At 40.5% G+C, this 27,339-nt stretch overlaps 1 protein-coding gene and 1 pseudogene across 1 annotated transcript; both read right to left on the reverse strand.

The window, feature by feature from the left end:
- Nucleotides 1–1,498: 1,498 nt before the first annotated feature.
- On the reverse strand, nt 1,499–12,293 carry EPCAM (epithelial cell adhesion molecule). The gene is made up of 9 exons (XM_072937770.1): nt 11,924–12,293; nt 9,619–9,726; nt 9,111–9,351; nt 8,055–8,120; nt 6,920–6,983; nt 5,992–6,093; nt 5,054–5,254; nt 3,333–3,377; nt 1,499–1,969 (listed from the first exon to the last, which is right to left on the reverse strand). The coding sequence occupies exons 1-9, from the start codon at nt 11,997–11,999 to the stop codon at nt 1,928–1,930; spliced, it is 945 nt and encodes a 314-aa protein (XP_072793871.1). The 5' UTR covers nt 12,000–12,293; the 3' UTR covers nt 1,499–1,927.
- A 2,596-nt stretch (nt 12,294–14,889) lies between these two features.
- LOC102535464 (large ribosomal subunit protein eL29 pseudogene) lies at nt 14,890–15,357 on the reverse strand (annotated as a pseudogene).
- Nucleotides 15,358–27,339: the final 11,982 nt, after the last annotated feature.

Below are 27,339 nucleotides of genomic sequence, written 5' to 3' on the forward strand. Positions count from 1 at the left end.
TTGTGATGCAAAACAGCCACACACAAGACATAAACAAATGAGTGTAGCTGTGCTCCAATAAAACTTTATTTAGGGACAGTGAAATTTTCATTCCATGTAATTCTCATATAATGAAATAGCCTTTCGATTTTTTTTCACCCATTTAAAGATGAAAAAGCCATTTTTAGCTTCCAGACTGTTTAAAGACAGGTGGTGGGCCACGCTGTAGTTTGAAGACTCCTGCTCTCAAGGGCAAATTTTTCCATTAAGTTCCACAGAAGAGATTTTCAACAAGTGCAGCATCACAGCAACTCCCCTGTGCTTCAGTGAGCTGCAGTGCCCTCTCCCACAAGATCTGGATCCCAGCCCAGCATGTGGGGATTGGGTGAAGCAGAGGGTCTCTTCTTTGGGTGCTCTGTCTTAGCCCTAGCGGTGGTGGCTGTTCTTTATATCTGCTATTCCTATTGTCTTTAAAGTCCTCATTACTTTCTAATACTAATTTTTATTACTGCATAACAAATTGCAAATTTAGCATCATAAGACAATAAACATCACCTCAGTTTCCGTGGGTCAGGAGTCCAAGCATAGCGTAACTGGCTTTTCTTCACGGTCTCAAGACTGGAGTGAAAATGTCACCAGGGCTACGATCTCTTCAGGAGCTGGGGTCCTCTTCCAAGCTCACTGGCTGTTGGCAGAATTCACTTCCTGTGGTTGAGGGACCAAGGCCCTCAGCAGCGAGGGTCAGCCTTACTGACCCTCTCCAAATATGGCAGTTTGCTTTAAGGCTAATAGGAGAACATGTCTGCTGTTGCTTCTTGTCTCTTACCTTTAGGCACTCTTTTGTAATCTCACTTTTAAGTGAGTCAAGTGATGAGGGAATCTTCATTATATCTGCATAATGCCTTTACCTTTGTCACATAACTTAATCTCAGGGGTGATAGCCCATTATATTCACAGATCCTGCCCACACTCCAGGAGATCACACAGGGCATATATATCAGGGGTAAGAAATCTTGGGGGTCATCCTAGAATTTTACCTACTACAAGAGATAAAAATCATTGGTAAATGTTTAAATCCAGTTTTTATATTTTCTTTAATGTTCTTTTCATAGTGTTTTTAAAATTTTGCTATCAAAGCCGAAATGTCAGGATACTTTAACTTCATATAAAATGTTTGTACCATAATTAATCATTATGTAAGATGTTGAAAATCTGGTGCTTCTAATTCAACTAACCACGCAATTCATGGTTCACAACCTTCTCCATCAGTTCTGCCGCAAGGTATTGAGTCTGCCAAAAGGCCAATGTGTCTAAAATAGAACCTTAGATGTATTTAGAATAAAATTGTTTGTTTTTTCTGTGTAGAAGTTATACAACACAGGTTATACATTTTAGACTGAATGTACATTATAAGGACTCATGCAAATCATAATTTGTAGCTAGCATTCACAACATTTCTTAACCTATTATCTTATGTGTATACTATGAAATTTGATTCAATATAATTCCAATAAAGTTGGGAACCTCATTTTTTGAGTGTTTTATTATAGTTTATTAAAAAAAAGTTTTTATTTACAAGACTCAAAGTAAACAGAAAGGCAGCTATTTAATCACAAGTGGCCCAGACAGTAGTTATTCAGACTACTGTGGAAGCATACTTAATGCATACCCCTCAATGTTAGGCATAAATAACTTAAACTATGCAGTCCAAGTTCTGGGTTTTATATAGATCTCCATATATATGACACCTGTGGTCAAATTTTAAGATTGGTAAAGTCAATTTGAAGCTGCTTATATCTTGAGTATAGGTTTCACTATTACAAATATATGATGTTAACTAACAAAATAGTAGTCCTCAAAGATCTTCTCTTTGCCCCATGCTTATACACTTGTAATCTGAGTCTGTTTGCTAGTCTCCCTTCTTGTAGTTACTCTTCAAATTACAGTGTTATGCATTGAGTTCCCTGTGCATCTCACCCATCTCCTTTATCTGAAATAGAAGGAAAAAGAAAATTTTAAATAATTTTCCAATCTTTTGTTCATTCTGAAAATAACTTTAAAAAACAAAGAGGAAAGCAAGATAATTCTCTTCCACATTCATGAGTTATTTAAGTTTTGGGTTTTTTTTAAAGGTATATTACAAGGAAGCACACATTGAGTGCATGATCCAAATTGCTATTTAGAGATAAGAAGGCCAAAGTGACGGGGAAGTAGCAGGCAAGCTAGATCTTTAAGAATGGGTAAGATTTTTATTGCAAGTATACCATTTGTACATCTAGGAAGAACTAATTAATCTTCTGTTATCAATCTTTTATTTTACAGGTGAGGAAACTGAAGTTTAGAATTAGGTCATTTGTCTCAGATTACACAACTAGTTACAGGCAGAACTGAGACAAGGTGACAACTACTACAGCTGGCAAACATCTTGCTATGTGGCAAGCATGGGACCACTTCACAGATTACTTTGTTTAATCCTTACATTGGGTCTGTACTACTATTCCCATTTTACAGATAAGGAAACATGCAGGCTTAAAGGAAGTTAAAAAACTTGCCTAGCTAACAGAGTGGTCAGACCCAGGTCTGTATTCCCCTTAACCACAATACTACACTTTCATTCTAACTTTCTGCAGTGATTCAGTTCAGGGATGGTCCACCCCCTAGACCTGTGGTCACCAAACCAGGTAAGCCAGATGATTGAGTATGGTATAGGGAGAGAATGTTAGAACCTTCTAGTTCCATTGGATTTTTTTCAATATTCTTTTACATTTTATATAGCATATATACAATTGCAAATAACTGTATAAATATAGAAAAATTGGTGGGGATACTGAAAAAGTTATTGATAGGGCTCAGAGACAAGTATGTTCATATCCAATTCCAAGTGACTGAAACATACTAACAGTCTCACACTTCATTTCCATACTAGTGTAACACGACTAGTTAGCAGGCAACAGATTTACCTGGATTTAAGTTAAGCTCATTTTTAATGATTATTATTTCACTGACATAGAGATAGTCATTATATCAGGTCATCAGTCACACTGACTTTCTCTAATGTAAATCCACCAGAGTATGCCTCTGAGTCTACTAAATGTTGGTTCTTTGTGCAATAAAAATCATAGGCTTCCTGTCCCACTGAGGCAGAATTCAATATAATCTGGGCTGCTATGAAACTCATGCAAGAGAATTTAGGTAAGGGCATACTGTGAGACTGTCCCTAAGGCCCTGAGGACTATACTACAATGTAATTGACTATATTCAAATGTAATTGAGACCCGTCAGTGTCTGGAAGGTACCAGATTATTAGGAGTAAGAGATCGAACAAAGACCTTTCAATTAAATAATCCACCTACCTCAGCTTTCTCATACTTTGCCATTCTTTTCTTTCTGGAAATAACCTAAATGGAAGAAAAATGATTACTAATTGAGGACTGCTACCCAAACAAAAAGTTAGTCTAAACTGACACATATGCTTTTAACAGACATAATTCTGATCAGAACAAATTTAATTTTAAAGTCTACCTATAGCCACTGTTTCTTAAATGCACCAAGAAAACAATGAATAATCCTTAGTGAAATTTAACAACCTAGTATGCATTCTTCCACATCTTATTCCACCCTAATACAAATATATAAACATATGCATATAAATTTGGGGGGGGTCTGAGAAAATGAGATCATCCAATGTCATTTCTGTCTTTGCACAGCCTGTATCAACATCACAGGAATCCTTCCAGACCAAAAGCTGTAGATTGAACTCCTTCTTGTTAATAGTCACTTTATTCCATAGCATGGATACCTTAGTTTACTCAACCATTCTTTTCTGGATGTACACTCAGGTTGTTTCCAGATTCACCCCTACTAGCAATGTTGCAATACGTGACTTTGACCATGCTTCCTTATTACTTATGCTTTCATTTCTACCAGACAATTAGATTTCTATGATTAACTCTTCATGTTTATTTGCCATCTGGAATTCCTTTCATGTTGTCTATTTATACCTGTTATCGTTGTTTTTTTAGTTTCTTCATCAGTTAATTTGTAAGAACTCTTTATATATTATGCATAATAACCTTTTTTGTTTCATGCACAGTGAATATTTCCTGCAGCCTATCACTGAGATTTTTTCACTTTAAAGTATCTCTGCCATACAAAATATTTAATTTCAGTGAAGTCAAATATGTATCTCTTCCTTCATGGATTCCAGATTTCTTGCCTTAAGTGATTTCTTTTACCACAAGGTTGTACAAACATATCTTAAAATTAATTCTGAGACTTAACTTTATTTTTTTAACATTTGAACTATAATCCATCTAGAATTTGTGTCTGAACATGAGTTCACTGCCCAACTGCTTTCACATTGCTGTGTTCCAGAATGTGCCATCCACACAACTGAGCAATACAGCCAGCTCTGGTGGGATGAAACAGGAATTCAACTTTTGTTTTCTTCCAGATGGATGGCCAAGTGTGGTAATTCCACTGAACTGAAAATGTAAGTTCTCATATAACCTCTGGTCTATTTCTGAATTCTGTTGTGCTACTAAGATTTCCGATGCTGAAGCATGCTTACATATCTAAAATAAACTTTGCTTGTTCAGGTGATATAGCCTTCTTCTGAAGCACTGCTACATTCAATTTACTCGTCTTTTATTTAGAACTGTGGCTCATATTTATCCCTTTTAATTCTTTTTTGTGCCAACCTTAATTTGTGTTCTGTTGTTGCATCTCACTGAATGGCTTGGAAGTCCAGGTGTTTTGCACCAATCCTGGCAAGTGGTGAACTGTGTGCAGTGAGAACAACTGAAGGGTATGTGCTATTTGATGGCAACATAACTGACCTGTGAGGTGCCCTGCTACAAGCTTTTCTCAGATCAGTAGCCTTTCTTGCTTCATAAAGTGACTATTTTATAAAAGGGGCCCAGAAATGCAATAGATTCATTCAATTAAAAGAATTATAAAAAAAAAGATTTTGCTTCATTAATATGTTTTGGAACATGGTTGTGGCTTTTTCATGTTACCATCTTTTCTTGAAAGAAAAAACTCTTAGATGAAATTTTACTTGTCCTATACTCACCAGCACCACAATTCCGGCAATAATTGCTATTGCCACAACCACAATGACAGCAATAATACCAGCTTGTAGACCCTGCATTGAAAATTCAGGTGGTTTTTCATCAACATAGTAAATTGAAGTTCGACCAGGATCCAGATCCAGTAGCTCCCCATTTACTTTCAGGTCCATCCTTTTGGAATAAAACAAGGATTCATCTTTAACCTGTATTGAGAAGGAGAAAAGCAATTTAAAACCTACCATGGCCAAAAGAATTACATGCCAACTATATACCAAAAGAACTGTTGCCAAAAATCTTTCTGGTTTTGGTGATAAACAATCTCATTCATTGAAATACACAAAAAACACTTTATTACAGGAAAATTATAAACATACACAAAAGTAGAAAGAATAGTATAATGAAGTCCCACGTACTTATTACGCAGATTCAATAATATAAACACATGGCCAACCTTATTTTATCTATTGTTTCTTTTATCCTTCCTCTCCACTCCCATCCTCCTCCTGGGTCAAAGTGAATCCCAGAATTCATCAGAAAATAGCTCACTATAGTATATTAAAAGTTTAAACAAACATTAATCATATCAGTTACAGAGCATTTCTTATACAATCTCTTGTTCATGGAAATTGTAACGGGAAGGCTATACCTACAAACTACATAACTGCCAAGGAGGTAGTAAGAACCATAGAGAGAAGATATTCTTGGCAGAACAATTTGATAAAAAGACATAAATGTACAACAAGCAGCAAAGCTGTGTTAAGAATGGCGCATGTCCAGGGAGGACAAAATTAACTACAGCATGAGAATCACTTGGAGAATAGTTACTCATATGGTTGATCTGTAAGTATAGAAATTGATGAAAGATCTTGACTCCACTGAGGCAGGATAGACAACATTATATTTCTAAACATAAGAATAAAATGAGGAAAATTATACTCACATCTTTTTCAAAATAGTAAGCCACATCAGCTATGTCTACATCATTCTGAGTTTTCTGAGAAGAATTCTGTACTAGATCAATAGTGATAACATCATTCTCATACTGAGGGAAAAATTGAAAAACATAAATTAATATTAGTATAACCCAACTGTATGAAAATATCATTGTTCAATATTCAGAATATTCAGTGTTTGATTTTCTGTAATCTGTATGGGTTGGTGTCCATTAGTAGATAATTGAATTTATCACCAATAATTTAAAAGGGAGGTTTTAAAAATCTGTCAAAGGTAATTAAAACAGCAATGCAACCAAAGATAATTACAATTCTTTTTCAAAGGAGAATTTTCTTTTCCTAAGAGGATTTTAAACAAGATATTAAAGTAGCTTATTTGGTTATAACTACTTTAATACTAAAATGCTAAAGAAATGCAATCCAAAATGCAGTAGCATTTACCATATTTTGCTTTTAGGGAGGAAAAAAGTATATCCCTTCCAAAAAGTCTTAAAAAGTGACATCAATTTTCTACCTTGAAAGAGTTCCGTCATACTATTCAAGCATTTTTCAACCAGAGTTGGGAGAGTTAAGGATTAACTGGCTAGACTAACTCCTAAAACTTGAGAAAATATGACTAAGCAGCATCCTAAAGTAAGTATTGCCAAAAGCAATCACAGAGGTTCTCCAAGGTAAGAAGACTGGCATGTGTTGGTGATACTAAGAGACACTCTAAGGGTAGGCTGAGGTTTTCAAAGACTATGGCAGGAAAGCACTAACAGGCGATTTGCAGAATTAAGTGCCCAAGGCTTAAACTGTTACTCAAATGAGGTTTAACCATTATCAAAAATCATATCCAGTCAACTGTCTGTTAAAGCTCATTTAACAAAGAAACAATAACAACAAAAAAAACAATAACACAAACAAAAAACTTACCAGAATATTTGTGATATATTTTGGATCCAGCTGATAACGACTTGTGATTACCTCTTTGAGTGCACTGTAAATAATTTAAAAATCTGCTTTAAAAAAAAGTGTCCTACGCAACATTAAGAAGCACTTCTTTTTAACTAAGCACATAACTCAAGGTCTAGAATTGTCATTAACCAAGCATAAAAAAATGTTATGCCATTTTGCAACTATCATTGTAATAATTGATGCAAAAACAGTTGCATTCTAGTTTGATTAGAAATGGGTATTCACACTGTATCCAAGTATCTGCCCACAGATTACATTTATTAATTACAAAGAGGAAAATAGTAACTCTACAGTGGAGAAATCTGGTAGACCCCACCCTGACCAGTTAACATCACTAGTGAAGGGGCAGGCTGACGTCATGTGCCTCCCAATGTAAAGGACTAGGACAGACACAGATAGGTAGTAAGTAGTTTTACTGTCAAAAATGCATTACCTGTATTTAATTATGAGGAAATACCAGACAAATCCAAAATCGAGGGACATTCTATAACATAACTTGCCCATATTCCTCAAAAATATCAAGGTCGTGGTTTATCAATCAAATACTAATAAAAATTTTAAATTTTATTGGAAAAAAAAAATCAATGTTATGAAAAATAAAGAAAGGCCAAAGCAGTGTTCCATATTTATAGAGACAGAACAATCATCATAACTAATGCAAGATCTTAGGTTGGGTCCTGGGTCAGAGGGGAAAAAACAGCCAGAGGACATTGGGGAAACTGGAACAATACAGTGCAATGTAAATTTCCTGAATTTGACCACTGTACAGTGGTTATGTAAGAGAATGCCTTTTGTTCCTAGGAAGATACACCACAACATTTAGGGGTCAAGATGCATGACATTTAGAATTTCCTCTCAAAAGGTTCTGGGAAAAAATATTTATACGTGCTCAGATAGATGCAGAATCTGTCTGTTCATTGGTGAATCTGAGTGAAGAATACTGCAGGAATCTGAACAACTCTTGCACATCTATTTTTTTTAAGTTTATTATTTATAGTATCTTACTTTTCAGAAATATTAAAAAGCACTGAGACTTGTTTTAGTTTAGTTTGAGTACCAACTGTGCAAATATAATGCATTTAATAGCACTTACGTTTGCAAACTTTGAACATCATAAGGTTTTTCTCTTGCTTTGTGTTTTAGTTCAATGATGATCCAGCTATAAGGTAAAAAGACAGTATTGATTGACCATAACAACTCAGTCTTTTAAATTATTTTCGTTATAAGCTAATGTCTTTGACACATTGTAAAATGACTATAACTCAATAAAAAAAGTTAAAAAAAAAAAAGATCAAAATGAAAAAAAAAAAAACCAAAACCTCCCTTGTATAACTTTGGGGGGGAAAAAAATAAGCTAATGCCAAAATTCCCAAGGGGAATTATAGGAGAATTAACAAAAATCTATCTATACATGAGATACGCCCTTCATTTCTTCCTTGGCCCTCACACATCATAAAGAACACATCCTAACAAGGACCTTCTGACTTCTGGCCATTGTACTCAGGATTACACACGCTAACGCTTAGCTCGTCATGTTGGGCCATGTCCAAGTGAAGAGACAAAAAGGCACCGAGAGAAACAGAAAAGTGACCATGAGGCTCCAGAAGACAGAAGCGGAAAGAGTGCCTGCCTTGGTTTTGATAACTTTCTAGTTTCTAGGCCCTTCCAATAAAATCTTTTTGGCTTAAGCTAGCTGGAGTGTATTTCTGTTCCTCTTCATTACATAATCCCTACAACAACCATATCTTGCTTTAAAACACAATACATGAGCAAATATATAAATAGCTTAAATCATTCATATGCTTTTGACACTAATTCAGCTCTAAAATACTGAACAGTGTGAAGTAAAAATATAAAAGGAAAATTATGTTTGGTATACTACCACAAGAAAAAAAAATAAGAAAACATACATTGCTAGTAAATTCACAAAAGATCTCTGGAAAGTTATGGAATAAACTGGTGACATCAGTTCTGCAGAAGTAAACTGGGTAGCTGGGGGATTGAGACAGGATGGGGTACTTTCACTGTCTACCTTTTTCTATCTTTTTGAAGTCTAAACCACAAAATCATGTTACATATTCAAAACTAAATTTGATTAAAGCAATCTGGAAAGCCTGAAAAGAAGTAACATATGGGCAGCCCAACTCACTAGGTCCTCACTTGCTCGGAGCAGGATATTTCACTGTCCTTATCGGTTCTTCTGACCCCGGCAGTGTTCACACACCAGCACATGGAGGTGCCATTGCACTGCTTGGCTTTAAAGAGCCCCTTCTCATCACAGTCGGGATTGTAGAGACCGTCATTATTCTGGATAGCGCCCTCTGGTTTCTTTTTTCTCCCATCCTTTGAGACAGTCATTTCTGCCTTCATCACCAGACATTTGGTAGCCACTGAAAAGAAAGGTTAATGTCAAACTGAAAAATAACTGCAGTTTTACACTTAAGGGGAAAAAAATTAATTTACTCCACACTCCCAGATTAATTGTAGACTTACAAGTTCCCCTGTTTACTTTCTAAATCATAAGAAGCTTCAAATGAGATAATTTTGACAAAATAACACAATTTAGATTTGAGCCAGTAAGACACTTCCCAGTTTAAGACACATCAATTAGTATAAATTAAAATAAAACTTAAAGGCAATGAGAATATTCTACTTACATTTTGAGCAAATGACGGAATTTTGTGTACCAAGTGAAGTACACTGGCACTGACCATATGCGTTCAAAGAGCAGTTTGTGGTCAGTTTGTAGTTTTCACATACACATTCTGGGGGAAAAAAAATCCACTTTACAAATGAATCCAACTCTCAACTCTGATCTCCCAGCTAAATTATGTTCTGACAATAATGCCTAAGTTACAGGGACACATAGCCTTAAGATGTAGTCCTAAATGTTCTATGCTTTAGCTATAATTTGAGTGACTGACACTAGGCTAGTTTGTGTATATTATACAGCCTAATTTGCATGCATCCCCGTTTTTATTTTTTAAACCAAGAATAAAAACGCCCAACAGCAGATTCAGCTTTGTCTTCATCATACTCCCAGACTCAGCTTTTTCCCTCCCCTATCCTGCTAGATAAACAGTTGCCTGTCAGTCAGGAACTCTTTCCCCCAAAATCAACAATTCCAATTTTAGGATCTGTGAATAACTCACACTCCCTCCCTTTTCCCACCACATTTTCTTAGTAAGTGATGCTTGCTTTGGTGTTTAATGGGAAAATATTCAACCTTTGGACAATTTCATATCTTAGAAAACTATACTTTCAATTGAATTTGAAGGCACCTCTGTATGTGAGTTTCCCAACTAAATTAAATCCTAGTACCTGATTTCAAAAGTGCTATTAAGCAGCCCATCCTGGGTACTGATGTCAGTTTAACAGTTATATCTTTGACTATCTCAAAAGTTCATTTTAACTTCAAACTGGCAAATCCACCTAATTTCTTTTGTCTAGCCAAGAGAGTGCAATCACTAAATACAAAAACTAGTTACGACAGACCAAAGAATTTTTATACCGATCCTTCATATCCCAAGTTGGCTTTCATTTTTCCCTGTTTATTATAATCAGTATGAACCACCTATATAATCTGTCCAGTGCTATATTCAGTATTGGAGTCACAAAAGGAGAAAGTATGGTGGCTGCCCTCAAGGAGTTAAAATCTTATGTAGCACTATGCTATACCCACTCAAAAGCACAATGTGAAATTTAAAACATACCAATCAGGTACAGACTTTCTGAACATACTCCTGGAGCAGCTATCATCACTTTAAAGCAATTTAAGTTTAAGTATTTAGCCTCACACTGAAGCTGGAAAAAAAAAAAACTGAGTTCCTTAAACTGCGTTATTTTAAAAAATGACTGTTGGTGGGGGTATAAAAAGCCTTTCCATAAAGCTTTGGCTAACTGATTTTCACTTCTAGCCACCACCTTACAAATAAACGAAGAGACGGCAGCCAAGATGTTTATTCCAGAGTAAGAAAAATTGGAATCAAACTACACATCCAACATTTGCACAAGGATGCGACCTTCCACGCTGTAGGTTACTCTGCACCATTTAAAACGTACTTTCGAGGGGAGGGTATAGTTCAGCGTTAGAGTGCGTGCTTAGCATACACGAGGTCCTGGGTTCAATCCCCAATACCGCCTGTTAGATAAATAAATAAACCTAATCCCCGCCCCCGCCAAAAATAAATTAATAAATAAGTCGTGCTTTTTAAGACTACAGAAAATGGAAAACTCTGGATGTTAAGGTGGGGGTGTAAAAAAATCAAGACATAAAACTGTGTGTTTAGGTTTACGGAAATGTTTAGCGGAATGTCTAAAAGAAAAATATATCCATTTAAAAAAAATTTGTCTCTCCCTTCCCCTAAATACATCCAATTATTAATTACGGGATTCTTTTGAAGTAGTGGCTTTTTTTTTTGTCTTTACGACTATCAATATATCTGGGTTCCCTACAATAAACTTGGCATTACTTACATGATTGTCCTTAAAGGGAAAACATCCACACACCGCGCAGTGAAGGGAGGGCCCCCTTCCGCGCACAGGTGCGTAGCGGTCCCGGAGGCCTCGCCGCAGCCACCTGTCCCCGCCCGAGACCACATCCGGGGCCTGCCGCAGGTGCCCGGGGAGAGGCGGGGCCGCGGGTCGCCGTAGCAAATTCTCCTCCAGTCCCCCGCAGGTTTCCGCCGGCCCGAAACCGCAAGTACTCACGGCCAGAGAAGGTGGGCGTACCGAGGCCACTGTGTTCCCTGACTGCCCCTCCGCCCCTCCCTCGGGCCATTTCCCAAGAGAGGTGGGCAAAGCGCCAAGTGAGGCTGCTCCCTCCGGCCCGCGCAAGTGGGCGCCTTCCCGCCGCCTCCTGCAGAGGGCCTGGGCTGGGGATCCCCGCGCCGTCCGTCTCCCGGCGGGAAAGCGCGACCACCCCTAGCTCCGTCCAACCCAACCCACAATTCTGCTCCTCACCTTCCTTGGCCGCGGCCACCGCTGCCGTCGCTGCCGCGAGCAGGAGCCCGAACGCGAGGACCTGGGGGGGCGCCATGCTGCGCGCGCGTCGAGGACGAGGGCGCGAGGGGCGCGAGGCAGGCCGGGGGCTCGCGGGAGGGCGGAAGGACGGAGTAGGGCGCCGGGAGTAGGCTGAGGGACGGGCGGCGCGAGGCTTGAGACGGGAGGGTCGACGTCAGGAAGACGGCGGCGAGGTGCCTCGGCGCCCAGAGGCCTGGGGGACGGTGCGAGCTGGCCGACGGGCTGCGCGCTATGGGCGCGCGGCGGGGCGGAGCAGACCTGCCTGACCTGGCGGCCCCGCCTCCCGGCCCCTGCCCACCGCCGCTCACCTTTGAGTGACTCCCGGCGGTGAGTCACCGCCCCGGGGGCGGAGGGGAGGGAGCAGCCTCCCCTCCCCAACTCCCGGAGCGGCCGTTGGGGAGCCATCCGCTCCCCAGGTGTGCGCCCAGCCCACCCGCCCCGCGCAGCCGCCAGGTGCTTCCTCCTGCGGCGGCTGGAGGGGGCGGGAAGGGTGGTGGACCACGACAGCCGTTGGGACCCTTTGTGGTCACGGAGAAAGTTTGAAAATACTGAAACTTGTGTTTTACTCAGAGGGAGCACGACTCTGAAACGTGGAGTAAATAAGGCCTGAAGGAAAAGAGTGAGGGAGGGGGATGGGAAGAGAAAGGTGGAAGGTAAAATGTAATACAAAGAGAAGCGGGAGAACCCGTCCCAACCACAATAAAAAAAGAACTTTGAGCTTTACCTGGCCGTTTAATTGTACTCCTTTGAAACTAGAATAAAAAGAAAAGAAAAAAGAAAAAGAAAGAAAGAAAGAAGGAAAGAAAGTCTTCCTAGCTCTCGGGATGGCACATTCGTGTGTTCTTTATAATTAGTCTCAATAATCTTTTCCCTTTCTTGTAAACATTTTTAACACTTGAAGGTATAAGAAAAAGTGTTTTCGTAGAGCCAAATGCTGGAAACTGAGATTATTCCAGTTTTGATTAATATTAGAGAACAATGTTGATGAATCCTTCGAAAATATAGGAAAGTAGAAACAAAGGACAATAATTTAAGAGCAAATGAATTCAAATTGCAAACGCTGTTGTTACATTCTTAAAATAATTGTAATAACTTGAAGCTTTAAAAAACTATTAAAATATTAAGTGTTTTTCATATTATTTTGGCTGGCTCTAGTATCATTATAACCTGTTTTTAAAAGTCTGCTTAAATCATCGGATAAAGACTTCAAAAGAGGACAAGTGAAAAAGCAATTTAAAGATTCAACTAGATTTGATTAATTTTTACAAATAGATATCAAGTCAAACATTATTCTTTTATTGAGCAATAATTTAAATGTGTTGTACTCTCCTATGGTCAGTTGATTAATGCAAATAATCACATTGTTAAAGTAAATACCAGCATAATGTGAATTTTACTTGGACATTAAATAAGCTATTTAACTATTTGATTTTTGACATCTTAAGGAAATCCTATCAGTGTTTTAAATCTGTAAATCTGAGCTAGACCTAATTTTGGAACTTTGTGATCTGTTCAAAAACTTCTCTAAGTAAGAAGAGTAGCACTATCAAATCAGGAACAATTAACCAGATTTTTGTTATCTTCTGCATTTTGTATGTTTTTCAGGAAGTTGCACACTGCCAGCCCCCAGATTATACATTCTTTTCCCAAGAATTATCTAATTGGTTATTGTGGCTTTATTTGCAAAGTGTTCCATTGCCAGGTCTAAATCTGGTACCTAATCAAGAAAAACCTTGTCTTTTTATAACTTGACAGCTGTTTATTAAGTTGTTCATTTCAATAAAGTAAACTGAGTAAGCATGATTATTAAATAAATGACAAACACCACACTAATCTGACTCATAGTATCTGAGTATACATAGAAGATATGGTTTATTTTTATAGCTCTTCAACTCCCTCTCATTTGTTACTGCTCAAAATTGCACTTATTTTATGCTTTGTATACAATTTATTTTTGTATATCGACTTTATATCCTGCTAAATGCATTATTAGTTCTAGCAGCTTTTTTGTTTTTTGTAGATTTCTTAGGATCTGATTTGTACACAATCATGTCATTTTCAAAGAAGGTTTTGTTTGTTTCTTTTAAATATTATTTTTCACATTGACTAGGATCTCCAGTATAATATTGAATAGAAGTGATGAAAGTAGATGCCCCTGCCCTATTCCTGATCTTGAGAAAGCACTCAGTTGTTTGCCATTAAATGTTACAATAGCTGCAGATTTTATTGTGGATGCCCTTTATCAGGTTGAAAAACATTTCTTTTCTGTCTTGCTTCCTGAGAGTTTTTATCACAAACGGATGTTAAATTTTGTCAAATGCTATTTCTACCTCTATTGAGATAATTGTATGATTTTTCTTCCTTATTTTATTTATAAGGCAAATTACATTGATTTTTGAATGTTAAACTAACCTGGAATTCCAAGGATAAACCTTACTTGGGCATATTGTACCACTTAAGTTTTTTGTTAAAAACTGGGATTCTATTTGCTAATATTTTGTTAAAGAGTTTTACAGCAGTGTTCACGAGGGATTTTCATTATTTTTATTTGCAGTTTTCTTAATTGCTATCACATCTGGGTAATGCTGGCCTTAAAATCAGTTAGGAAGGGTTCTTTCCTCCTCCTCCAAAGAGTTTTTATAGACTTCCTGTTATTTTTTTCTTGAAAGCTTGTTAGCATTCACCAGTGAAGCCATCTGGGCCTAGGAAGATTTTTAATTACAAATTCAATGTTTTAATAGATGGCAGGCAGTTGACACTTTCTCTTTCTTTCTTTTTTTTTTTTTTTTTTTGATCCTGCCTCAGGTTGGTTTGTACAAACAGCACAGGTAGACATGAGCCCCATGCAGACAGCAGCCCAAGGGTCACACTAGTCCTTATATCCTCACATCAACAGATGAAAGCCTCTACTCTGGAGCCTTTGTAGGGGCCTGGGCGCCTTTGGGAGCCTGAGCCTGAGCTGCAGCTGCAGCTGAAGCTGCGGCCTTGGTCTGAGCCTCGTCCTCGGCCTTTGGCCGACAGAGCCTGAGACCCTTGGCGATGCGGGCACGAGCACGTTTCCCGAGCTTGGGGTGAGCAGTGCAGGCAAGTCGACTGAGCTCGCAGTTGCTGCCCTGTGGGATCTTGGGCTCCACCTCCTTGGGCTTTCCGAGAGCCTTAACGGCCTCAGCACGTGCGCTCGTGGCCTTGGCGTTGTTGGCCTGCATCTTCTTCAGGCCCTTCTTGTTGTGCTTCTAGGCAAAGCGCATGTTCCTCAGGAACTTGGGGTCCACCCACTTAAGAGATTCCTATCGTTGTGATCGGGGTTTTTTGATGCCGTTTCTGTGGCGTTTTCGGGACTGGCTGTATGCGGTGTGGTTCTTGGACTTGACCATGTCTGCACAGGAGCCGGGAGATCCCAAATCGCCTGGGACCAGAAGAGAAAGAGGGAGACTTTCTCTCTCTTTTTGTGTCTATTTCAATAGTTGTGTCTTGTAAGGAATTTTTTCCATTACATCTAAATTGTCTAATTTATTGCCATAAAATTGTTTTCAGTATTCCCTTATATCCTTTTAATATCTGTAGAATGTGTAAAGATATCTTTTCTTTTATCCCACTTATAGGATCCTCTCTCCTTTTTAAAAATTACCAGTCCAGCTAGAGATTTATGAATTGTATTGCTTTTTTCAAAAAGCAATTTTTGAAAGCGATTTTAATTTTTATTGATTTTCCTCTATTGCTTGTCTGTTTTCTATTTCATTGGTTTTCTTTCTTATGTTTATTATTTTCCTTCTTATACTTATTTTGGGTTTAATTTGCTCTTTTTTCTTACTTCCTAAGGTGAAAGCTTAGATCAATGATTGTAGACCTGTCTTCTAACACAACCATTTAAACCTATACTGTTCTCTCTAAGCACAGTTTTAGCTGTATTCCACATATTTTATGTGTTGCATTATATTTACCATTCAATTAAAAATGTTTTTTAGTTTCTCTTATGATTTTTCGTTGACTCATAGGTTATTTACCAGTGTGTTGTTTAATTTCCAAATATTTAGAGATTATCCAGATATTTTTTTCTCATTGATTTCAAATTTAATTTCAGTGGGATCAGAGAACAAACTCCGGGTAATTTCAATCCTGAATTTGTCAAGACTTGTTTTATAACCCAGCATATGCTCTATCCTGGTGAATGTTCTATGGGCACTTAAAAAGAATAACTATTTTGTGAGGTGGAGTGGTCAGGTCGGTTGATGGTATTTTTCAGGTCTTTTGAATTCCTTCTGATTTTGTATCACTTCCATCAGTTCTTGAGACAAGATTGTTGAGATATCCAGTCTTAGATTATACCACTACTGTTTTACCTTACTTGCTTTGTCACATACCTATCCATCTATCTACCCACCTGTCTTATTATTTTGGTGCATTTCCAAGTCAATTGCAGACTTCAGTACATATTTTTTTCTCTAACTACTTCAGTATGTATATAATTAACTAGAGATCAGTGTTTGTTTAGAGGGTTGGGTTTTTTGTGTGTGTGGTGAAACAATAAGAAGAAAGAAATTTAAGTGTAACATTAAATGAGTTTGACAAATTCAGGCACCTGTGATATGATTCTTATCAAGATAAATATAACTGTCATTTTCAGAAAGTTCCATTTTTCTCTTTGAAATCAGTTTCTATTTTTCTCTTTCCAGTCAATCCCTGCTCCCTCCAGATGCAGCCCCAATTCTAATGTTTTCCCCCCACCATATATTAGTTTGCCTATTTTAGCACTCAAGGCCAGCTTCATGGGCACACAACCTACACAGTCACATAAGACCCCTTGGTCTTAGAAGGCCCCCCACTTGGTATAATGCTCTACTGTAATAATCTTGAAATTCTTATATTTTAACAAGGAGCTCACACTTTCATTTTGTACTGGGCTCTGGAAATTATGTAGCTGGTTCCCACTAGAACTTTCATATTAATGAAATAAAACCATATATAATTTTTTTGTGTAAAGGTTCTTTTGCTTAGCATGTTTTTGAGATTCATGTGTCCCATGTGTTGATAATTTGTTCTATTTTATTAGTGAGCAGAATTCAATTGTATGCCTATGCCATTTTTTTTTTTTTTTTAATTCATTCTCCTATTGACGGCCATATGGGATATTTCCAGTTTGGGGCTATTAGGAATAAAGTTGCTATACACATTTTTGTTACGAATCTTTTTGTAGACACAAGAATGCCTTAGACTGGGTATCTCAGCGTGAGGCACTATTGGAATTTTGGATAGGATATTCTTTAATATATTTCAAGGAGATGAGCTTCTACCCACTCAGTTCCCTCAGTCATTTGGACAACCCAAAAAGGCCTGCATACGTTTACACCCTCTGGGGAAGGCATGCCACTTCTGATTAAGAGCTACTGCCTTAACAGTAGGCCTTGATTTCAGCAACACATTTGACCTAATTCAGTATTGCTGTAGGTAAGATAGAAAAGTGTGGACTATACACAGGTATGCTGAAAACAATGAAATGAGGTCAATGGGAATTTGGTGATTGAAGGGGAAGAGCTTAGGGCAGGAGTCCGCTCATGCACTGCCTTAAGGAATGGTAAGGAGTTTGAACTTTATTCTAATGTGAGGAGAGAAGCACCATATCAACATGATTGGTTAATTATTGGATAATTTATTGCTTGGATTACTTGGATCACTTGTATTAGGCAGTGTCTGCCAGGTTTTCCCTCTGGGAAATTGCTGTGTTTCCATTTTCATACTCTCTTCATTTGGAGTCAGTCACTATATCTAGCCCACACTCAAGGCAGGGACACTAAGTACCACCTACTGAGTGGAGGAATATAAAAGAAATTGTGGACATATGTTAAAACCATCAGAGTTATAATAAATTCTGGGGGAGATATTTTGAAGCTATGTAAACATTCTATTTTTTCCTTAAAGCTTTGCAATGTGGGAGATTTTCAGGAAAAAAGGAAAAAGGAAAAAGGTCATTTTAGAGTGAGAAAGTAAACTTGCCTGGAAAACTTGATAGGACTTGCCAGGCAGTATGCAGTGTGCATTTGACATTTAGGATCACCAATTCTCAAAGTGAAAATCCATCAGCTACGCTGTGTGATTTCCTCCAGCAATGACTAGTTTGGATCTGCTTGGGTGCAGGCTCTGAGGAGGTAGAAAGTTGGGTTCAACCAGAATGGGATATTTCAGGCCAATTTAACAAAAGAAAGAAGGACAAGATTGTTATGGAAGATGTTTGCAAAAGTGGGATGAAAATGCTGGACCATGGGATTAAGCAGGATTTGGAAGAGAGGGCAAGTGGCTACCAGTAGCTGCCAGACAGGGTTGAAGAACTCTGGCAATGGGAGTTCTTGAGTAAGTGAGCTGGAAGGACAGGAAGCAATAAGAGGGGCTTCAGAGGTGCTGGATATTTAGAAGGAGGAAAGGAAAGAAAGCGTTTGGGAGTGGCAAGCAGAACACCCACTATACTCCCTGGCCCTGAGGTGCCTGGGAGGGCTGCTCAGGACATGGGATAATCAGAGACCACCAGGTTCACTTACAGCCAGGAGATGGAGGGAATGTTCAAAGAAGAGGAAGCCACCAGGGTGTTTAATAATGTCGGATCTGGAGTTGCAAAGGACACAGTGGAAGAGTTTGGGGAGGGCAGGGAGGGGTGGATCAGCTTAGGCAATGAGCTCAGAAGTTCCGGGGGGAGTGTCCAATGTTGATGCCAGGTCACCTAGAGGACTTGTTCTTCTGGCAGTGACTGAGCCAAATGAAATATAAAGCAGGACAGGATCAGCCTGACAGGCTCTTGGAGGGAGATGGGAAATCAGCCCAAGCTGTGTGGATTTTGAATAGTTAGTAGGAAGGCCCAGGAGCGTCAGGAGTGTAGTAGTGGTGGCAATCTCGGGACGGGTGGAAGTGCTCCCTCTGGGAGGATATGGTAAAGTAGGGGCTATGGGGTGACTGATCTTAGCTAACAACTACCTGAATGATTGGGTTATGATCATTAGTAAGTATTGGGCATTTACTTTTTGTATGACTTAACCATTCAACAGTGTAAAAGGAATACAGAGTTCTTAGAGACAGTTGAGAGAGGAACTGGGTGGTTCTAGAAAGTGTGTTCTGGCCCAGACAGAAGGAAATAAGAGTGTGGCAAACAGAGATGGACCTTAACCTTTGCCTTATCAGGATCAGAGAGGGGTGGGGTCTTTATGATGGGTTATTTATGGTGTTGGCAACAGCCCGGATGAAACGTGAGAGCTTTTTTCAGACAGTGTTCATGTTTAATGACATCTCTGAAGCAACCAGACATACATACACAATTGTGAGGAAGTTCCCTTTCCTGGTAACTGGACAGGATCCAACAGGACCCTGGCCCTGGGTTCTCATGTTGCTGGTTGAGAACGAAAGCACTGGCAGCTTGCAAGCCATGATAAGAAAACACCAAAGGAAAAAAAAAAGCACACTTAGATTGCTTTCCTTTCTGGAATTATCTGTATGTCCCAATAAGGACTCCTGGGATGTCCCTAGAAAATTGAGATGTGTGAAAAGAATGAACTAAATGTCACAAACTTCATTTTATTGTTACTCCTACTCAGGATGGGTGAATTATCAAGAGTCATAGTCCAGCTGAACTGTATGCAACACACACCACTGTGTGCGATACTGACTCAGAATGTACCCAGTTTGATAATGTCCCAGGGAGTCTGGGCTGTCCCCTGTCCCAGTGCTAAGGATCAGCAGTCACTGAGTGAGTAAGAGGGAGAACCATTGCCTTGAACTGGTAGAAGGAAGTGAAAGAAGGAAACAAAGAATGTGGATAGAGGAGGAGGGGAGGGAGGATATGTCACTTCTCTGTTCGTTCCCTGTTTGTGAAAAAAGAGAAGGGACTTCCAGAAGTGTATAGGGAAGTCTTGTGATAAAGTAATGACCACATTTCCATTTCCACACAAGATTTCTTAGGTGAGCTAGCAGCAGGTTATAATAGCGGTAGTGGTGATGTTGGTGATCATGGTATAAAGTCCTGTAGAAAGCAAATCTACATAGTCAGCAGCTGATGGAACTGGAATACAGCTTGGAGCTAATGGGTGGTGAGCTGACTCACACACTTGGAGCACTGTTAGGGACCTATTTCTGTCTCCTCTTTGGTCAAAAAGACAGCCCAGAAAAAAACAGCATGTGGATCTAAATGATGCAAATAGCTCAAAGAATAGCTCAGGCTGATGAAGGGTTAGTAAGCCATCTTGACATGCAGGACATCACACTCTGCCTCCATGCTTAGGTACAAAGTCTTTCTAAAAGAATACAGCAGGTCTGTTGAATGGAGATTGCTAACCAGTGAAATTATACAAGCACAGATAAGGAGACAGCCATAGCTTATATGTCAACCAAGCTGGTTCACCCCTGTAGAAATAGTCCATCTGAAAGCACATGTAAATTTATTTGATGCCTGTTTTGGGGCATAAAATGGGGGCAAAATGTGAAAGTTGGCCTATGAGTAAACTTTAAGGGGATCCAAAATTACCTAATGGTATTTCAGAACCACTTGGTGGGGAGGGACGATGAAGTGATTCTGTCTTAATCAACAATCAGACTGTGAGGCTCTGGGTCTGTGGAGATTCAGTTTCAATAAGACAGGGTTCTTAGGGTTCTCAGTCAAGGAGTTTCCAACCACAGTGATAAGACAGATACCCACACTGATAACTGCAGTGCGTGGAATTAACAGAATTGGGGTTGATTTGGCTACTACCCAATTCTAGACGATTGTGAATGTTAACCAAACAGGCTGCTCTCTCTTTTTCGACTAATTTTTTTAGATTCTTCTTACTCTTAAGGGTTTTCAGAGCCTTATTTGACTACTGGTCAGAAATTTTCCTCAGTAGTTTGTGAATTTGGTGGACCATTTAGAGAGGAAGAGAAAGGAAAATGAACATTCTGACATGCCCCCAGGTGTTTTCTTCATATTCCCTTATTTAATGTTCACAAAGACTGTATCACTTGTTTCCATTTTCCAAATGGGAGAACTGGTTCAGCAAAGTTCAATAACACCCCAAGGCGGGTGCTTAGCACGCAGGAGGTCCTAATCCCCAGGACTTCCTCTAAATATAAATAAAGCAAGAAAGCTTAGTAACATCCTAAGTCCCACTGGTGAACGGTGGAGCTGAGGCTTGACCTCAGATCTCTGTGACGCCAAAACCTATTCTCTCTCCCCATATCCCACAGCGTCAATGCTATCAACCCTAAAGTTTATGTCTTAGTAGTCAAAACTTAGAGAAGTAAGTATTTGTGCACCACATAAGCTGTGGCACTTAGTAGCTTCTGATCAGTTTCCAAAGGAGCTTGTAGTTGGGTACTCATCTTTACCGGGGACCTTCGTTCTTTAAAATTGGTTTTCATACTTTCTAACCGAGAGGCTATATAATGTTTCATAGTTTGCTTACTTATTGTAGAAACACCCATAGAATGAAAGTAATAAAGCAGTGAAGTCCTTGCAACCACAGGAACCTTCCCTGTCTACTTCCTGCTGGGAGTTGGTAGAGGAGGGAGGACCCTGTTTGGTAGCCATGACCTTCCCACTCTCTTTGGGATGCTGCTGACTTTGGATGCCTGCCCATCACCCTAGCTGACAGTTTTTAGAAAAAACTCCTGAAATTTTATACACAGAAGCACTGAAGCATAGATGTGTCACACACGGACACAGGTACTTTCATGTACAGATCACTCAGAATTCAGAAGCTGTATTAGTTGTGAGTCAAGGGCCACAACACATCACCCCATCACCCTGTCGTGATTTTTGAGGGCAAATCCAGATAAGAATTTGAGTTAATAAAGCCCCCTGCTTCCCTCCCAAATTGTTTCCCATCTGCTCCCTTCCTTGGTTCTCATTGCAATTGCAACGAAATCGGCAGTTGTTTCTGAAAGTAGAACAGCCGGCAAAGAGCACTGACCTAGCTCCTAGTTACCCCTCAGACAGGGCTCTGGGTGTAACCTTGGACCAGTCATCTGTCTGCCTCAGTCAGGTGGAAATTCACTTTAATAGCTTGGTTCATACCCAGCAGCACTGGGTTAGTTTGTGAAGGCTCTATGCTACAGATCAATTCAGATTGTGTCGCAATGCACTCTGGCCCAGTTAGGCATTTCCTGGCCTCACCCAACAGGTGCCCAGCCCAGTGGACTTCTGCTCTATGTCTGTGCTCCACCCCTCATCTGTCACAGCCCTCCACAGTTGGGGTGCTCCACCTAATCTGCACCCCAAAGTGGCATGTTAGGTTCTCTCGTACTTTCCCTGTACACAATCCTAGACCCAAGCTCCCTGCTAGGAAATGATTAGCTCATGCTAATGCAAGAGATAATAATTATACACTAAAATGAATGCTGGGGTAGAGGAGACATACTTGGGACTCTAGAAGGACATACTTGGGACTCTGTCTGGTAGGGTCAGTAAAGTTTTCTGTGAGGGAGCAGTGATCATGCTGATGTTTGAAGGATGAGTAGGTATTAATGAGACAAAACTGAGGCAGAACGTTGCAGACAAGGAGCAGAGCAATGGAAAAACCCTGCAGAGGTGGGGAGGGGCAAGGGAGAGCTCAGCGGGCTGGAGGAGCAGAAAGAAGACGGGAGTGACCAGGCTCAGTGAGGCTGGGCAGGGAGGCAGGGCCACACTCTAAGGACTGAGTGGATGCTGCATCCCTTGACTAACTATATCTTCATCTCACACCATGCACTCCTACACACTCATCTTCTTCTCTGTTCCTCCTTGGGGGTTTCAATGACCCTGTTTCTCCCTCCACCCCAGGATTCAGCCAAAAAAAAAAAAAAGATAAAATTAAAGAAAAAAATAGAAAATATCTTTAAAACAAACTGCACATACTTGCAACAACAAGAATGAATCTCAAGAATTATGCTAAGCAATGAAATTCAGATAAAAAGAGTACATACTGTATGATTCCCTTCACATGGAATCCTAGGACAGGCAAAGCTAATCTAAAGTGACAAATTAGAACAAAGTTGTCCAGGACAAGGTCGGGTTGGGAGAAGACTGACTGGGAAAAGGAACAAGGAAATTTGTGGGAGTGGTGGTGGTAATGGAAATGTTCTTTATTTTGATAAAGATGCAAGTTAGTGTATGCATTTGTCAAAACTCCCTAAACCTTACTCCTAAGATCTGTGCATTTTATTGTTTGTAAATAACATCTCAATTTCAAAAAAAAATAAAAAGGAAAGGAAAATGGTGCATTTAGAGTTCATGACACACTAATAAGCAACCAAAGAAAACATGGCATGTTGTTTCCTTATCTTCGCCTACCGGGGCACTCTTAAGAGACTGACTTCATCAATGGACATCCTCACTCTAAGATCAGAAAAGGATCAGAAGAGCCTGCAACTCCGTTTCCTCTCCTTCAGCCAGAAGAGAAATCAGAGGGGAAGAGAGCAGGTGGGAGTCCAAGACAAAACCACTAATAAGAAGACTAGGCAGATAAACTCAACGTCGAGCTGTAGAACTGCGATTTTTATTCCTTTTCTCCAAAACTTAAATTCATAGTCTGCTCACCACAGATTCGGTTTCTAAACTGCATTTAGCTCTCAGCGGGGGAGGGGGTGCAGGGTGGGCGAGAGGAGGGAGGAGAAACTCACAAACATTCCAAGTAATGAATGTCTTCATAAATATAAAGCTAGAGGAAACAGTTTCACGGTACCCAGAGGAAATGAATTCCACTGCCATGCAGGGACCAGGACCTCTGCCCTGCTTTCCTCCTGTTTCCTGACTCATCTCATTATCATCATGTTTGCATTTTTCTAAACATTGAATTACAAAAAAAGATCTCCTTTCCCACCATTTGGCTGTTTGGTGGCACTCATGTTTGCACAGTTTCTCTTCTATAATGCATTCAGCCCAGGCACAAGCAACTTAAGGCACAAATGCTCAGATGGAGGCAGGGAGAGGAGGTTTGCCCAGAGATGGAAGGCGAGTGGGAGGGGAGATCCTGACAGGAAGGAAAGATCTGAAGGGAGGGGCTGGGGGTTTGAGCTCGACCGGAAAGCCTTTCTCCTCCGCAGTCTTGTCTCAGCAAGGCGGTCAGACTGGAGGAGCAGGGACCCTTCAATGTCCTCACAGCCTTTACAGAGTCCTTTTACAAAGTTGGGTTAATTTTTAACTTCCTTAGAGTGAGATAAAAAACAAAGGCAGAAACTCTCACCCTAGGGCTGGTTTCTACAGCTCTTTGTCCTCAAGTCTCCTCCCGTCTCCTTTGTCCCCAGGCCCTCAGGGAAGGCTGAGAAAATGGTCACGTGGCACGGATGGGGCCTGGTTCCTGGCAGTTCCCTGGGCTCCCTGCAGAGACCAGGATTCCTAGTCTTTCAGGCACCTGCCCCATTTTTTCATTTCCCTTTTGTTTTTGTTGTCGATGTGGCCGTGTGTCCACGACACTGGCATTCCCACATTCTCAAACTCCAGAATCCAGTTTCTTATATTTCAGTGTTTTTAAGGTCAGTGGAAACTTTTTTTAAAAAAGCAACATTAAGCTAATGTATTCTTACTGCAGAAAGAAAGCTTTGTTCTATTTCTCCAGAAAGCTGACGCTCACCAGCAGTTCTCAGATCTTGAAAGATAGGCTCACTATTTACTTGTAGGAAAGGCACCAGATCAAGGTGCTTTTAAAAACAACCAGTCACTCAGAATCCTGCTTTCCCTTCCTATTTTTAAGTCTCCTTTGTACATCACCCAAGTAACTGAAGTATAAAGAAATATTTTCCTGAATATTGTTTTACACTGGTGAAATTACATGGTACATATTTGTATTTCGTTAACACTTTACTCTCTTTCCTGACTGAGATGTCAAATCTTGCTGTCAGCCTGGGTAATGTCATACAGGAAAATGGCCCTTCACCACCACAGACCCCCTGTGCTAAGGGGCCAAGTAGATGTCAGATAAATATTTATGAATGAATGAAGAATAGTGGGAGAAAAGAAGCTGGTGATTTCTAAAACAGGAGGATTCCTCCTAGAATAAGCAAGGATTGTATCAATAAAAATATACCGTTTCCTTCTTGCTTAACTAATTACTGGGGAAGTTTCAGAGAAAAATATTTTTGGAAATAGAGAAAGTTTTAGGAGCCTAAAAAGCCTTTAGACCTCAGAACTGCTGGGATCCCAGGCCTTATGATACAGACGAGGGAAGCCAGAAACATTTAATAAAATGTTGCCCATAGCCATAGCATCCTTTCTGGACTCCTGGCTGCTCTGGGGAGATAGTACTGGTTGCTCTGTTGACCACACAGACTAAGTCCCAATTCTGACTGTGTTCTGAGGTATATAACCTGATAAAAGAAAAGTAGACACTGTGAGGCTTGGTATTAAACTGCAAAGAAAACTCAGCCAACTAGTTTAAATCTTGGAGATTTGATTGAATGGAGAGCTGCTCCTGCAAAGACCAAAGACAAAGGGCTGTGGGGGTGGTGGCAGCAAAGCTGCACAAGGAAAAGGGATCCATGGGTGAGGAGCTGTTGGTCTGAGGGGAGCTTGGCATGGCCGGTGGCTGGGCCTCAGGTCCATTTGTTGAGGATGATAGTATAGTCCCAAGTTCACCATCAAGTCGTTTTTCTGCTGACACTGACCCCTTTTTTTTCTGGAAGCAGTCATTCTCAGTCCATCCCTAGGAGCCCTGACTGCTTGCGATCGTTTACTTTCCAGGCTCAGCGTCCTGCGGACGGCACGTCCAAATGCTCATACTCAAGACACAGAACTTCATGTATCAAAGCTCAGCGTTATTGCTGTCTGGGGCTCGATCATTGTTTGCGGGGTGAGGAAGGCTGTCCTGTCCTTGTAGGGTAGCAGGCTATTTTGCAACATCCTGGCCACTAGAGGCCAGTAGCATCCCCCAACTGTGACAACTCAAGTGTCTCTACACATAGCCAAATGTCTCTGGATGGCAAAATTGCCCCCCCGTTGAGAACCACTGCCTCAGACAAGTTACCTGTCATGAAATTCTTCATTCAGTCTATTAGGATGATTGGTATTAGTTCGTCCAGCTACCAGAACAAAACCAAAAACCTTGATATCAGTTCATGTCGAGTTTAAGAGTGCTCCTGCCCAGTTCCACCTTAGACTTGGGTAAATCTAAGGGTCAGTCAGCTTGGTGTGCCAGGCCTTAGAGGGTCCTGCTCTTGATTGTTCCAGCCATGTCCTTTCTCATGGGGTAAGGGATCAACAAGGACAAGAGAATATGCCCGTTGGAGCCCTTGCCTCCCTACTAGACCACATCCTGGACATCAAAATTCCTTGCTCAAAAGGGTCAAGTCTGCCTTCAGGGCTGACATGATCCCTTTTCCAGACTGTGGTCCACAGCACTGGGGAGGCCCAACTGAGGCCAAGGGGTCTCACTTATTGGCAACGTGGTTGGAGCTTTGACATGCAGGCTTTATTCTCACCCTGGAAACTGCAAATGTTAGACAAGGACTTGCCCCCTCCTTCTTACACCACCAGCTCTCCAACAAAATGTAGTCGATCAGGGATCATTAGCAGTTCCACATCCCCCCAACCCCCGACCCTGTACCTTCTCCACTTTCCCCATCCTCTGCAGAAGGCAATGAGGAACACTGACTTTCAATGGAATACCAGCAGGGAAAAGAAGAAGTTCCCAGAATTGCTCACTACTCCAGCAGGGGCTGGACAGGTTTTTACCTCTCCACTGAGCGGAAAACATCATCTAATTGTTGGTGAAACACGCCCCCAGAAAAACCCCAGCATTCCTGGCATATTTGCTTTCCTCTGCTCATCTTGTCTCTAATCTACTCATGAGGCAGGTTTCTCGTCTGGGCTGTGGACTCCACAGTCGGGCATTATTTGGTGAATGTGTCCTCCTCCTCCTCCAAGCGGTCTAACTGATCCTCCTTCAGGGGAAATGAATCACTCTCTTGATTTTGAGCCCCTGCAGTCTCTTACTCACACCCTGACTAATCACTTACCTGTTCCATTACACCTTGCACTCAGGCGAGTCCTATCAGAAAGAGCTCCTTAGAGACAAAGGGCATCTGACTCCTCTGACTTTCCCTGGTGAGCCTAGTGCCGGGCCTCACACACACCACTCAGCTGGCCAGGCCTCCTCACTGAATCAGTTAACTTTAAAATTCGACCTGGTTGGGATTAAAGTCACTGAGTTTTATAAGAAAACCAGTCCAACCAGTTCCCTCCTTGATGGCTCTTAGGTCCTGAGGCTGGTTTATTTTGTCAACTTAGAGCCCTGCTGTCAACATTCACTTCACACCTGGGCCCCTCCAGAGCTTTCTGACCTTGTAAAGACCGGGGGACATCAGGGAAAAGAAAGTTATACGGATTAGATTCGTTTCCTAGGACCTCCGGACAAAGAACCACGCACTTGGTG

Source organism: Vicugna pacos, chromosome 15 (genome assembly GCF_048564905.1).
Source record: "Vicugna pacos chromosome 15, VicPac4, whole genome shotgun sequence".
NCBI lineage: Eukaryota > Metazoa > Chordata > Mammalia > Artiodactyla > Camelidae > Vicugna > Vicugna pacos.

Coding starts and splice junctions, on each gene's coding strand:
- EPCAM (XM_072937770.1), bottom strand. CDS start 11,999: ATGGCGCCCCCCCAGGTCCTCGCGTTCGGGCTCCTGCTCGCGGCAGCG. Junction 6,984..8,054: donor GATGTTCAAAGTTTGCAAAC/GTAAGTGCTATT, acceptor AATTATTTACAG/TGCACTCAAAGAGGTAATCA. Junction 6,094..6,919: donor AATATATCACAAATATTCTG/GTAAGTTTTTTG, acceptor TTTTTCCCTCAG/TATGAGAATGATGTTATCAC.